This window comes from Scyliorhinus torazame, chromosome 19 (genome assembly GCF_047496885.1).
Source record: "Scyliorhinus torazame isolate Kashiwa2021f chromosome 19, sScyTor2.1, whole genome shotgun sequence".
Taxonomy (NCBI): Eukaryota; Metazoa; Chordata; class Chondrichthyes; order Carcharhiniformes; family Scyliorhinidae; genus Scyliorhinus; species Scyliorhinus torazame.
The window spans coordinates 123,375,306-123,390,964 of NC_092725.1; the positions used below are offsets into that span (position 1 = coordinate 123,375,306).

At 43.5% G+C, this 15,659-nt stretch overlaps 1 protein-coding gene across 2 annotated transcripts in view; it reads right to left on the reverse strand.

Annotated features, from left to right (window-relative positions):
- Positions 1 to 15,659, reverse strand: part of mettl25 (methyltransferase like 25) — a 107,388-nt gene that overhangs the window by 67,847 nt on the left and 23,882 nt on the right. For both annotated transcript variants that reach the window (XM_072485149.1, XM_072485148.1), the window contains 2 exons: positions 5,176 to 5,814; positions 3,134 to 3,287 (listed from right to left, as the gene is read on the reverse strand). In XM_072485149.1, the coding sequence (XP_072341250.1) occupies positions 3,134 to 3,287; positions 5,176 to 5,814 (793 nt within the window). The remainder of the gene's footprint in view (positions 1 to 3,133; positions 3,288 to 5,175; positions 5,815 to 15,659) is intronic.

Below are 15,659 nucleotides of genomic sequence, written 5' to 3' on the forward strand. Positions count from 1 at the left end.
CTACAACTGACAAGTCTTCAGCCAATTAAATTCACTCCACGTAATATCCACGTACGCACTAGGTACAGCAACGCTATGAGCTCTGAGAATATCCTGGCAATAGCACTGAAGATTTGTGCTCCAGAACAGCAGTGCTCTGAGCCAACCTGCTCCAAAACAGCTACAATACTGTAATCTACCCAGCAATGTGGAAGACTGTCCAGGTATGTGGTGTCCACAAAACGTAGGACAAATCCAAACCCATCAGTCTACTCTTAATCATCGGCAAAGCGAATGAAGGAGTCGTAATAAATTATATCAAGCAGCACTTACTCAGCAATAACCAGTTCACAGACCCTCAGTTTGGGATCCACCAGGATCCTGACCTCATTACAGCCTTCGTCCATACATGCACTTCGGAAGATCCATTCAAATGGATCGATTGTTGTGGATGCCTAGTGTAGCCAGGCTTTCTGGCACCCAGATTTCCCGCCGTTACCCTATATGGGATACAGTTACCCGGAGGGGGGGGTGGTTTACCTGGTGTCCTGCAGAGTTGTAATCGGCAACTCCATTGGGTGTTACGATCCCTGTACAGGGACCTCATTGACTGAGGGCCAGTGGAACCTTTGGAAGGGCACGAAAAGGGGTATAAGTTACACCTGGAGACTCTCCCCTGCGAAACTCGATATGGAGAAAGAAGACTTGACGGCAGATCAGAGAACGGATAGAAGAGGCGTGCGAGACCCACCTTCGTGGACGAGGGCCCTGAGACGATTGAAGCTCAAGAGGGCTGGACCCGCAGCTTGATCAAGTTCATCGGCACACCTAGCATTAGAATCTTGGGCAGATAATATTTGGGATAATTTGGGAGAATAAGTGTTTTGTTGTGTTTGTGAATACATTTGGGTTGAATCGTGAACCTGCGTTTCTCCTTGGTTTGTCTCGCAAATAAGGGTACCTGGGTAAAAAGTTTCACTCATAAACTGGTCGAAGTGTCTGATAATTTACAGATAACACCATCTACAAGGCACCCATCAGGTGTATGTTGGAATACTCTACTTGGCTGGATGAGTGCAGTTCCAGCAGCTCACATGAAGCTCGACACTATCCAGGACAAAGTAGCGTGCTTGACTGGCACCCCATCCACCACCTTCAACATCTATTCTCCCCACCACCACTGTACAGTGGCAGCAGTGTGCACCGTCTACAAGATGCACTCTAGCAACTCACCAAGGTTCCTTCGACAGAGCCTTCCAAACCCATGATGCCTACCACCTAGAAAGATAAGGGCAGCAGATGCATGGGAACACCACACCTTGCAGACTCCCCTCTAAGCCACACAATACCCTGACTTGGAACTATATCAGTTTCTTCACTGTTCCTGGGTCAAACTGCTGGAACCCCCTCTCTAACAGCATATGGATGCACCTGCACTACATGGACTGCAGCAGTTCATGAAGGCAGTTCCCCACCACCTTCACAAGGGCAATTAGAGATGGGCAATAAAAATTCTGGTCTAGCCAATGACCCTCATGTCTCCTGAAAGAATAGGAAAAAAATACTGGCTAGGTTTTACTGTGCCTATTTCTCAACAGGCCTGACAGATTGACATGCAAAATGTGGCAAGGTTGATCCATAATTCCTTCTCTCTACTGGGTCTATCCAGTAGAGTTGTCAATTAAACCAGCTAATTCCACTGCCCAACTTTTGCAAAGATCAGAAGTGTGAGACAGTCTAACTCCAATGTTATATCCTGCCTGAAGGCAAATGGACAGTTAATTTGCCTAATCTCGGATGAAAATCTCCAGCATGTGGTTGTCCTGAAAAATCTTAACACCCTGAAAGCAACTTTAACTTCAAATCACATTTTCATATAAATTATGTTAGCCTCACTCACCACTTTCTGCTACACAGCTTATTTCTCAGATAACTTATTCTGAAAAACAAAAAGTTGCTTTTAGGCATATATCATGGATTTACGATGTTTAGCCTCACGGCTGTGATTTGGAGATTATCTGGTAAATGTATCAATGGATCCTTTAATGGCTCAGTGGATAAAAGCACCACACTGTTTGGTATTCAGCCTTGTAACTTCAGCTAACTTCAGGTTGAATCTCTGGGCATCAAGGTTTCTCATCTCCGAACTGGGACTCGGGTAGCAGTTGGGGATGTTACAAGTTGAGGTCAAAGGTACCAGCAGGAACCAAAGAGGTTGGCTTTGTTTTATCTGAGTGCAAAAAAATGTAATTCATCCAAGTACACAAACAACACCCAGTTCTACTTCTCCTCCACCTCGCTTGAAGCCTCGCTGTGTTATCAGATTGATTGTCCAACATACAGTATTGGATGAACTGCAATTTCCTCCAGCTAAGTATCAGGAAACTGTAGTTACTACTTTTATCTCACAAATTCTGCCCCCTTATCAATGATTATTTATCTCTCCATGGTCCCATCTCAGGCCGAGTCAAACTAGTTAGAGCTTCCAACATTCTATCCCATATAGGGCACCCAACACCATCGCTTCTCCATCATAATAGCCACCTCTATCCATGTTTCTAACATTGTCCCCTCCATATTTGCCTTCGCCTGTCTGCTGATGTAACCCTCGGCTTGCCTTTGTCACTTCCAAACTTGACTGTCGTATGCTCTCCTGGTCATCCTCCCAAGCTCCAAACTTCATAAATTTCAGCTCATCAAAATCTTGGTTCCTATATCCTGTGCAACCATCATCCTTGTCCATGCCATTACATTGGCTCTCGGTCCATTGCTACATTTTAAATTCCCATCCTCATGTTTAGGTCATTCCTTGGTCTCATCCCTCAGCAAAAGGCAAATTCATGCCACTTCCATTCAATAAACATTTTTATTCCAAGGGGAAAAAAATGTATTCATTAATTTTCTAGTACCTTGAGGTTTCTTTTTTCCATTTTGCTTTCAATATTTTCTTTACAAAATGCACGACGTTTATATTGCTGCTACCAGCACCACCGGGTATCCAACTCCTGCAGCACACTGTGTATGTTAATTAATAATAATATTTATTGTCACAAGTAGGCTTACATTAACACTGCAATGAAGTTCAACAGTTTCCGATTACAGCACTTTACTGGCAAATTGCACACCCTATTTTGCTTGGCAGTCTTTTGCTTACCTTTGCTGTCATCTGATAATTCAAACTCCTCCGAAAGAAGATGGTAGCAACAGCCCACACTGCAAACAGCTTTGAGCTCTGGTTTATCCATGAAAATGCGCAGAGTATCTGAGGCAAGATCGCCACAGGTGTGCAGACCGACCATCATAGAGTCCTGGAAAGTAAGCAGTAAAGTTCTTGTTCCATTTCTCTGACAAATCAAACCTAACACAAACGGCCAGGAGCATCTGCTGAGGAGCAGCTTCCTGAAGGTTGATTCTTAAATACCATAGATAAAATGACATTGAATTTTAGAAAACCTCATGTACTAATTACCGTTCAACAAGTGCTGTCCTTCCAGTGCCTCATCTCACCTGGTCACTTTCCAGTAAATGTAATTTTAAAAAAGTGAGGCAAATACTCTGACATCATTTAATAGGCAGTTCAGATGGTGACATGGGAAGAGCAAAGGCTCCCAAGAAAGGATGAGTTAAATGAGCCAAAATCTCCCTCATCTATACTTATCATTGTACTCTTTGTGAGTAATTGGACAAGAGCAGGAATTCTGCCTGATTTCTTTTCCTCGGAGATCTGAATGAGTGCAGTCAACTGCTGTAACCTCACTAATTCCCTGGCTGAAGTCAGGTAACTGAGAACATAGTGGGCTTCCGACCAAGAAATGTCCTGGGGCTGTATAGCTCACTACTAAACCACACAAAGCATTTACTATCTAGCAAACTCACTCTTTTGACAAGGTTTGATTTGGTCGCAATGATCTCAACCAGATTTTATATTGCAGTGAGTGGAAATAGGTTACATAGCATTTATTCTAATTTTGGTAACATTTCAATGACTAACGTTCTACTAAAATATTGTCTTTATGTTGTAGCAAAACAGCTGTTAAACATCTCAATTTTCATTAAATGACCCATTTAAAATGAATTCAACAAATTTTATATAAATTGTTTGGATGCCGCTTATAGTTGTAAAAACAAGGCAAGTCGTGTGCCTGCCACCTTGTGGCAGTCAGAATATGATGTATAAAATAGCCCATTACATAAAAATATTTTAACCTTTTGAAATAGTACAATATATATGGAACTAACAAAATCAACTCAGTGCCTTAAAGACATCTAAATTGGACCACAGCATCATATCTACTTGGTATATTTTTGGAGCTCATCAGTTTGAGAGATAATAATGCTAAGGAAAGGATATCTTATTTTCTACGTTTGCTATCCAAGATCCCTATACTGAACTCCTAAATCAAGTACAACAAAACTTGATGTAGGCTTAGCTCACGTTTCACAACTCAACAATGGGCGCAATTGAACTGCCATGCTACAGCTAAAGAACAACTCGCCGCGCCGCAGCGTGGCCGTTGAAAGCCGGGAGACCCCGCTCCCGAGACTTACCCAGCTCGCAACGCCTTGCGGGATCCAACGTGATCTCAACGGGCACCATCCCATAGTGTGTTCGGGCTTGGGGATTGTTTCACGGGCCTTGGAGATTGGGACGTCATTTTTAAAATGGCGTCCCGATCTCTCGCTACAGTGGGGAGTTCCGGCGAGCGGAGCTCCCCACTGTACATAGCGGGGCTATCTGTGGCCTCAGCCGCGCGATCCCTGTTCAGGCCCCTTATTCAAAATGAGTCGTGTTGAATCGCCATATGTTTCTCAGCACTGCGAGCGCTGGGAAACACGCAGCTAAACACGCTCGTTAGGGGACTTTGTTCCCTTTCAGAAGAATCGCGCCCAATGTGTTTTAATGCCAACTTCCAAATCTTGGAATAATATCTTCTGATTGCAGCTGTGTGAATCCTTCTATGTTCCAGACCAGCCACAGCCATTGTATGTGTACATTGATAGGAGAGTGTACACGCACACTACACACACAATTGGGAAGGCTATCATAATTCACCCGTACAGTTAGCTGGAACAGATGACTTTCAAGTCACAATCCTAATTAAAACTTGGTTCCAAAGGTGAATGGAGAGTCTATTAACCTATGGCATCACTCACACAATCTTAATATACATTGCACTTTTTCTAAGGAAGGCTAACCTTTACGTCAGAAATGATGTCTTGGAGTTCTGTTCCAGAAGTGACATGCAGTGTGAGTGGGGAATACAGATTAGCCTCTTTAATTCGCTTTGCTTTGGCCTCTAAGCTCACAGTTTTCCGTCTCTCTTTCTCTTTTTCATCCAAATCTTTCTTTTTCCTCAAGAGTGAACCCATGTCCACAGCATCAGTTGAGAGAAATTCCAGAAACAGATTCTCAGTGTCATTAAATCCATCTTCAATTGGTCCCAAAATCTGGGCAGTCGCATCTCTATTATTTTCCTCATTTGTCTCAGACTGTAAGAAAGTGACGGAATTAGGAGTCTGCACAGGTGGCTGTACTTGGCCAGACTGATTTTCAGGCCTACTCTCTTGCTCCCTACCATGGCCAATCAGTTCCTTGATTTCCATAAAACTTTCCACATCGCCCATTGGTTTTTCCTCCAGATGTTCTGATGCAGGGTCTTGGTTCAGGTGCTTTATTTGGCGCTGATAAACTTTCCAGTATCTTTTTAGTTTTCTGTTCCTCTCATTCGCCCCACTGGTGTTGGTGCTGGAAGAATCGACGCCATACACAGTTAGGCCATATTGCATGGACAAGTAAGAACTCAAGTATCCCTTTCCTGATCCTATATCAATTACCTACAGGAAATCAAAACAAAATTCAATCTCATTATTGCAATTTACAACAGTATCAATCAAATTTATAATACCCTGAGGTAAACAGTTCTCAATTGCAATCCAAATGTATATTCATAGTTGAATAACATTTTCATGTTTTTTTAAATATAATTCATTTCTTATTATTCTCCATATTGGACACAAGGGAATTCTGTAACCAGGTCTTGAAATGTGGAGCGGTAAAACTTCAATTATGAAAGCTTGAACTATCTAAAAATGTTGCATTAACTGTTCTTCATACATGTCTGGGGCAATTAGTTAAAACAGTAGTTTCAATGTGGAAATGAGAAACTAGCGCTATGCAATGTCTTCCCTGGGACGGTAGCATAAATAAACTGAATATTATCAATATCAACCCTTTCCAAACAATGAGCTGACTCAAAGGCCAGTATTGCGCCTTTTCGGATGGGACCCCAATGTTGGGGTCAAACCTCACAGCAAGAGGGAAACAGTCACTCGTCATTGATTTTCCCCAAATTGGTCAATTAGTGGCCAAAGGACAGGCCCACCATCCAATGAAGGAACATATTGTGGGCTCTGAAGCTGGAAGGCCAATAAGCAGCTCTCCAGCTCAGAAGGAGAATATACCTGCAGCTCAAGTAAGAGAGAGGGAGAGATGGAGCCTTCATTTTGAGGTTCCCTCTCCCAACTCTTTAAACCTTGAAAATAAAATATAGTCCCAGCAGCTGGGCCACCTGCAGCCTTTTGGCCTTCAATCCTACCTCTAGGAAGTGGCCTGTAGCTGGGATGGCACCAGCACATGTTTGGGTCCATCTGCCCACCTCCCAATCCTCCCCAAAGTAACTTAGTTCTTCTGCAAAGGTAAATTAAATGACAGAATTATAAGTATGTTACAATCAGCACTATTAAACTAAACTTACCTGTTCTGCCCTACAAAGTCAATGGATCAACCTGTATCTATTGTCTTGAGTCAACATCAACATAGAAAAAAAAAAGGAATAAAATAAAAGATTGAGTAAATAAATGTGGGAGATAAAATCTAACCATAGGGCAGCCATCTGGCAAAATATTTCCCCTTCTAAATTTTCTTTCATTATTGTTTTAGTATTGAATAACTGAGAATACTGCAGCAGATATCAATGTAATGTATGTTAAACTATTTATTCTTATATATGTATGTATAGCACAGCCATCTTATTAATAGTAATAATGATAATAATAATAATCATTATTAATATCACAAGGAGGCTTACATTAATACTGCAATGAAGTTACTGTGAAAAGTCCCTAGTTGCCACACCCCGGCACCTGTTCGGGAACACGGAGGGAGAATTCAGAATGTCCAATTTATCTAACATCACGACTTTCGGGACTCATGGGAGGAAACCGGAGCACGCGGAGGAAACCCACGCAGACACGGGGAGAACGTGCAGACTCCGCACAGACAGTGACCCAAGCTATGAATCGAACCTTGGACCCTGGAGCTGTGAAGCAGCAGTGCTAACCACTATGCTACCGTGCAGAGGACATTGCTGCAGTTTGATGGTTTCAATCCATGTTACCAATTTCATTTGTGTAATAAGACTCAAAGTAGGGATTGCTTGTGTAAACTGTTAAAGCGTAAGAACCCTGTTCAGTTATTTTAACACACTAAAAATTGTATATTTGTATTAATTTTAACCCAGTTTGGGTGTAAGTCTTTATATACAAAATAAACAGAATGCATACTTGAGGGGATTGAGTAAATCTATATGTACAAAGCGCCTTCTGTGCAGGACAAATCTGGGGACAGATTTTGAACAATATCAAATTTAGTTTATACATTAACAAACTTAAGCATTAAGGCAATAACAGAGCAACCCTGCCTGAGTTTTTCATCTAAAAGTTTTTAGACAAAGAATTATTGATGGAAAGGAAAGTTCAGAAGGTTGAGAGTCTATATCAAAACACATCAGATATTCTGTACAAAGCCCCTGCCACTTTTATAACACAGACCAGACTTTGGATTAAAATGGAAATCTGGGCCACTCATACCCTGTACCTGAAGATTATCCCCAACATAGTTTGGGTGATTTTTTTGTACTGCTAAAGAGAGGGAGAAGTTGAGGAGAAAATTCAGTAGGCCAAGGGAAAAATTAAGTTAAAATGTGTAAACTATTTAAATTATATATTGTAAATTGTATTCATTTGCAGAGTGTGCATTAAAGAACAGCTCAGTATGTAGCCTTACCTCCCTAATCTGTAATTTCTTCAGTATGACTAGAAACTAAAGCTGCCTATATGCCAGATCCCATTGTCATAAATGGTACATGACATTTTTTTTTATATTATGAAATTTTGTGAGGAAAACATGGCACTGAAGACAGTTATGGAACATACAGACGAAAAGCAGCTGACAATCGAAGGCAGTTAGGCTGAAATTGAACTACAGCTCCATCGTACTATGATTTGCACTGCAGTGCTATCAAGTTTTATTTCACTGCATGTAACACAGTTACAAGGCAGTAATTCAATCAAGCCGTTCTAATCACATCATAAACCGCAAGGGTGAAGCTTTAGCATTTCTGATTCTCAGCAGTCTCAGAGATTGAATTACTGCCTTATATTGAGATCGTTTTCATAAAACATATCGAAATGTCTTGACAAAAAGTTCTCAGTTTTCCTTTTTCAGAGTCCATGGAAAGTGATTGAAGCTGTATGTAACCAAATCAACTGGGATATCAGATGTGGAGTTGTGTCGCACGACATGACTGGTACTATAAGATCAGGGAGTGAAATAGGGTGGGGACAGATTTTCGGGAAATAAAACGTTGTGTGCTTTATAGAAGGTACATAATAGAGTCCGATGGAATGCCATTTTGATTCCCGTGAATGGTAAAAGCCTTCAAATTCGAAAAGATGACAAAAAGCAGCGTAAAAAGCTTCCCTCACAACTGTTCACAGCAGGAACTTTCCACACTTGCTTCCTCTTTGGCAAGTGGTCGGATATTTTGTCAGAACGAATAAAGCTGCAGCTCAGTCCAATAAAAATTGACTTTGACAATCAAATTTGTCGAATACAAGGTAAGAACATGTGAAATGGAGTTAACGACAGACAAGTAGATCTCAGGAAGATGCGATAATAATGTAATAATCTTTATTGTCACAAATAGGCTTACATTAACACTGCAATTAAGTTACTGTGATAAGCCCCTAGTCGCCACACTCCGGCACCTGTTCGGATACAGAGGGAGAATTCAGAATGCCCAATTCACCTAACAGCACGTCTTTCGGGACTTGTGGGAGGAAACCGGAGCACCCGGAGGAAACCCATGCACACGCGGGGAGAACGTTCAGACTCCGCAGACAGTGACCCAAGCCAGGAGTCGAACCTGGGGCCCTGGAGCTGTGAAGCAACAGTGCTAACCACTGTGCGACCGTGATAATCTGCGATATGACGTTAAATGGTAAATATATAAGAACAGAAACCACCACAGTGTTAATTCATGAGCATTAAAAAAGAAAAGAGAACTCTTTGCCCTAAAAGCAACTGCATAATCTTGAACCTATTTCATTCCATTAAACTTCTCTTCAGCAAAACTAGAATTTCAATCCACAAAAATTAATATTTTTTAAATAACGGAAAACAAAGTAGCGCATTGCATTGAAGCAAGTGAATCGTGAACATGAAAAAGTAGGTCTAAGGAAAGGAATGAAAATGATGAAAAATGGTCACCAGAATGCTGTGACTCTCAGGTAGGCTAGTTTCCAGAATAACACTGACATAAACTGGAAGACTGGTCACCCCTCATGCTTGTTTTATTGGGTGTATTTTGGGAATAGTAATCAGCAAACTGACTTTTGTTAAAAGAAAAAATAATATATGGGTGTTATTTCTTAGAAAAGCAACAACAACTTGCATATAGTGTCTTTAATATAGTAAAATTAATTAAGGCACTTCACAGAGGCATTATAAGGAAATAATTGACACCAAAAACGTAAGAAATATTAAGGCTGATGGACAAAAGTTAGGTCAAAGAAGTAGGTTTTAAGGAGCATCTTAAAGGAGGAGAGGCAGAAATGCTGAGAGGTTGAGGGTGGGGATTCCAGAGCTTTGGCCCTCGATAGGTGGTAGATCAAAGTAAATTGGAGGTGGATAAGAAGCTGGACCTGGATCTCAGAGGGTTTTCGGTCTGGTGGAGATTACAGAGACAGAAACGCTAACAATCCGTGTAAACGAGTCATATGTCTCGCTCACATCCATAGTGAGCAAATGCACGTCACATGACATATTTCAAAGTAAAAACAGCAAAAACCTGTCTCATGATGGTGCAAAATGGGCATTGATGGATTAACCATCTGTTTCACACAACAGCTGATAGTCTGTTCCATTGACGACAATGAGAAAGCCATAAATTGCTACAATTCAAAAACTGTTGAGGGCAGCATGGTGGCGTAGTGGTTAACATTGCTGCCTCGCGGCGCTGAGGTCCCAGGTCCGATCCCGGCTCTGGGTCACTGTCCATGTTCAGTTTGCACATTCTCCCCATGTTTGCGTGGGTTTCGCCCCCCCACAAAACAAAAGACGCGCAGGCTAGGTGGATTGGTCACGCTAAAATTGCCCCTTAATTGGAAAAAATGAATTGGGTACTCGAAATTTAAAAAAAAGAAAACTGATGATGAAAAAATAAAGGGTGGAATCTTCTGGCCGTTCGCGCCAACAGGATCCTCTGGTCCCGCTAACGGGCATCACCTGCAGTGGTATAGCCAATAGTGGGCTGCCTCCCTCATCATGGGAAACACTGCGGGGGCATGGAAAATCCCATTCAAAGAGAAGAAGAACGTATGCAGCTAAATACAAGGGCTCTGAAATTATGCCATGAGTTAACATATATGAATGCTTTAAGACTTTGCCATACATCTATGCTTCTCCCATTTTCGCAGAGGGTAACAAATCCAATTTTTGGTTGTTAACTGCCTCTGCCAGATTTAATCGGTTGCTCAGGAAAAGGTTATCATTGCAGCAGTTCTTTGGCCCAACACCATCAGCTGCTTCATCAATGACTTTCTTTCCATCATAGATCAGAAGAGCGATGCTCGCTGAAAATTGCACAATGTTCAGTGTCATTAGACATTCCTCACAGATTGAAGTAGTTTGTGTTAGTATGCAGCAAAATCTGGACAACATTTGGGCTTGGGTTGATATGTAGCAAGTTACATTCAAGTGTCAGGTAATGTCCATCTCTAACAAGAGAGAATCTACACATATCGCCTGGACATTCAATGGCACAACCAACACTAAATTCCCCATTATCAACTCTGGGGTTACCATTGACCAGAAACTGAACTAGATTAGCCATAGCATACTGTGGCTACAAGAGCAGGTCAGATGCTCAGAATTCTGATATGACTAACTCACTTCTGACTCCCTAAAAGCTGTCTACAAGGTACATGTCAGGAGTGTGATGGAATGCTCTCCACTTGCCTGGATGAGTGCAGCTCCAACAGTACTCAGGAAGCTTGGTATCATCCAGGACAAAGCAGCCTTTTTCATTGGCACCCCAGCCACCACCTTAAATGCTCACAATAGCGGCAGTATGTATTATTTAAGATGCACAGCGGCAACTCACTAAGGGTTCCTTCAACAGTGGCTTCCAAACCGGAGGCCGCTACCACCTAGATCAACAAGTACAGCAAACACATGGGATCACAACCACCTGCAAGTTTCCCTTTACGTCACACACCATCCCGACTTGGAAATATATTCCTTCACTATCGCTGGGTCAAAATGCTGGAACTCCTCTCCCAACAGCGCTGTGGGAGTACCTGTACCTGTAGCGGTCCAAGGAAGTACCTCACCGCAAGGGCAATTATTTGAAGGCAACAAATGTTGACTTACCAGCAATAATCACATATCATAAAGACCTTAAATCAAAATATCAGTGTCACACTGAATGAAAATATTTGAATGAAAATAGACTGGTTTCAAATTATCAAAATTAATGTACAAGTTGAACATCTGTCACATTCCAACACGGCAACATTTTTCAGAATGTTCATGGCCTCAAGATTTAAAGATTCAAAGTAGAAACAATGGGACGTTGGGCTTGCCAGTCTTGACAAAGTTTTCACACAGTGCAAATGTTTTCAGACCCTTGATTCCTGCACAAAAACCTGCACCAGCAGGTCTGAGATGCTTTTAAAACTTCAGTAGTGATTCAGCATTACTGCTTTACAGAGCGAAGAGTCAGATTGATCTTTGAGCTGCAGCCCCTGAATCAATCTCGAAACATAATCTAGACTTGATACTAAATAGTTTGTCAGATGTTCTCTCCCAGTCCAAAGGGCTTCTGTCATAACTTCAAAAGTGGGTTCAGGCAGGTCCCAGGTTCGATCCCGGCTCTGGGTCACTGTCCGTGTGGAGTTTGCACATTCTCCCCGTCTATGCGTGGGTTTCACCCCCACAACCCAAAAGATATGCAGGCTAGATGGATTGGCCACGCTAAATTGCCCCTTAATTGGGAAAAATTAATTGGGTACTCTAAATTTATTTTTAAAAAGTGGGTTCAGCAGAACAAATTGGAAATGGGATGGGACTTGAAAATACCGGGTCCCAACCCAATACTGGGACCTCTGATTTCTCTGGTCAATATAGACCTGGTGCAAAGCTGGAAGCCAATCACCGAGTCAGAGGAAGAAGACTGGCCTCTAGCAAGGCACACCTGGACAATACCAGGCCTGGAAGAGAAATGGGTCCAGGCCAAAAAAGCAGATTTATCCACAAAATGTTTAATGTAAGTTGGTTCTCAATGTTGGTGGGAATTTAAAATTCCCTGGAATTTCTGGGTACAGTTCTGGCGTGCGCTCGAGTTGAAAATCCAATACATTCTCACCACCCTCTGCCATCCCTTCTCTTTCACTGCCACGCATTTCCTTCTTCTTTCCTCACTTCACACTAATCCCTTCTCCCTTTATTATCCTCTCCCTCTTTCCTTCTTACCATTCATTTCTCCCCTGCCTTCATCACCAGTACTACCCGAGTCCTGCTGCTAATAAAGTAATTCTGGCTGTTGCAGATTGGCATTGCAAATTGCTGCTCTTGTGAGAATTCCTGCCGAACAATTACAGCAAGAATCACACCATCAATGGCAGGATTTATGCACAGGAGAGTGGGGTCTGGCTTGTACTAACTTTTGTCAGCAAACCTGACACCATGGACAATGTGTGCGATCCTCCGACCACGTTTCGCCGGAAAAGCAGTTCACAACGGCATGGCCGTTGAAAGCCGGGAGACTGCACTCCTGGGATCTACCCGCCTCGCAATGTCTCGCAAGATTCAATGCGATCTCGTGAGACATTACAAGGTTGTGGGGCGGGATTACTTTTTAGCAAATCTGCATATTAGAGCGAGGCAGTAAGCCTTATTCTAATGTGCAGATTCCCGAGATACCTGAGGCGTTGGAATTCAATCCCTTCGCCTCGGGCGAGTGCCATTTGGTACTGGTCCCAACAAACGGGGGCCAGACGGGCCGGCACTCGTGGGGGTCTCCAAGGAGATCAGAGGTCACCAGCTGCATGCCCTTTAGGTGCCCTGGCACTGCTGGTGCCAGCTGGCATTTTTTGAGCGGGCACAATCGGGCCAGGGTTGCCCGTGTGGGTGTTGGGGGGGGGGGGGGGGGGGGGGGGCACGTTGCGTTCAAGCTGGGGGATTCTTTAAAAATGGCATCCCAAACTCTCGCCACAATGGGGAGTTCCAGCGAGTGGAGCTCCCCATTGTAAAAAACGGGGCTACGGGGCAATGTGTAGCCTCAGCCACGTGTTCCCGTTCAGACCCCTTATTCAAAGGGAGTCGCGTTGAATAGCCATGTGTTTCTCGGCACTGCGAGTGCTGGGAAATATGCAGCTAAACGCGCTCGCTCCAGGAAGATCGTGCCCGATGTGTCTAAAATGGTCATGGTTGAAATAAAAAGCCCCACATGCTGAATGATTTACTTATACATTTGGCAGTGCCATGGGGCCTTTAGCTACCATAAAGCAAACTGCAAATGTGCTGACCTACATTTTCTTGCTCTGGTGTAGCTTTTAAAAGTCGCCAAAGTGCCAGAGGACCATAATCTGCTCTCTCCACTTTTTGAGGGGGAGAACTGACTGGTGGTGATTTAACCCGAGGGTCACCAAACCTCAGGCAAGGGGCAAGATTGGGAAAGTGCGGCCTTCAGAGATAACTTCAGTCGGTAAGGGGATTTTATTTTCATTCAGGGGATGTGGACATCACTGGCAAGACCAGCATTTATTGCTCTTGAACTGAGCCGTTTGCTCGGCCATTTCAGAGGGCATTTTAAGAGTCAACCACATTATTGTGGGTCTGGAGTCCCATGTGAAATGAAATGAAATGAAAATCGCTTATTGTCACAAATAGGCTTCAAATGAAGCCACATTCCGGCGCCTGTTCGGGGAGGCTGGTACGGGAATTGAACCGTGCTAAACCAGCCCCTTATGTAGGACAGACTAGGTAAGGATGACAGGTTTCCTTCCTAAAGGACATTAGTGAATCAGGTGGGTTTTTACAACATTCAACACTGGTTTCATGGTCATCATTAGACTTTTAATTTAGATTTTTATTGAGTTCAAATTCCACCATCTGCCATTGTGGGATTCGAACCCAGGTAGCCAGATCTTGTCCTGGGTCTCTGGATTACTAGTCCAGTGACAATAACCACTATGCCATCGCCTCCCTCAATTGAACCCACGCTATTGGCGTCATTCTGCATCACAAACCAGCTGTCCAACCAACTGAGCTAACCAACCCCTGCTCTGGTGTAACACTGATATGGCAAAACCTTTTTCCCTTCTGCACAACACATCTTTGAAATAGAATTAACTCGATTAAACCACTACACTTGGGAATCCAAAGTTCAATTCGGAAACAGTGAAGAAAAGAAAACTGCTGTAAAGATTAAATGTATGCTGTACACTTGGATTTGAAGTTGGACATTACTCAGAAAGAGAAAGCCTGGGGGAGATGCAGAAAGAGGTTGGAACACCGAAAATTGTGAAGAACAACCCTGCACCAAGTTAAAATTAACTAGAGTTGAAATAAAGGTCGGTATCAACAGAAATATTCTGCGTCATTGATATCAAACAGTCTGGATCTTGACTCTTATATCCGTGTAATGAAACCATGCAGGCTTTTGCCTTTGTTTCCATTCGTTTTTATATTTTTCATTTGTTGGGCATTGAAACCATTATCTTTAAGGCAAACAACAGTTAGATAAACATTCCCAGATTTATTTGGAAGATTGTCTGGGCATTAATTTGAAAAAATGTTTTCTGCCTATGTTTGTGGATCAAATTACTTTCTGTATATATTTTTTAACAGTAATGTAGGGCAGGATTCTCTCAGCCCGGGGCCGGGCCGGAGAATCCCCGCGACCGGCGCGAATCGCGCCACACCGCCCCGACGCCTGCACGTGAGCGGAGACTCGGCGCCATTGGCGCGGCGCCGGTCGGGGGCCGCTCTACGCTGCCGATTCTCGGCCTTGAATGGGCCGAGCGGCCGTCGTAAAAACGACGAGTCCCACCGGCGCCGTCCACACCTGCTCTTAGCCGGCGGGAACTCGCCGATGAAGGGTCCGGGGGGGGGGGGGGGGGCTAAAGAGTCCGATCCCGGGGTGGGCCTCCAATGTGGCCTGGCCTGCAATCGGGGCCCACCGGTCGGCAGGTCGGCCTCTCTGGCTGGGGACCTCCTTTCCTACGCGCCCACCCCTGTAGCCCTGCGCCATGTTGCGTCGGGGCTGGCGCGTTGAAGGAGACCACTGCGCAAGCACGGATCCCGCGGTGCCCAGTTCGCGCTGGGATTGGCAGCT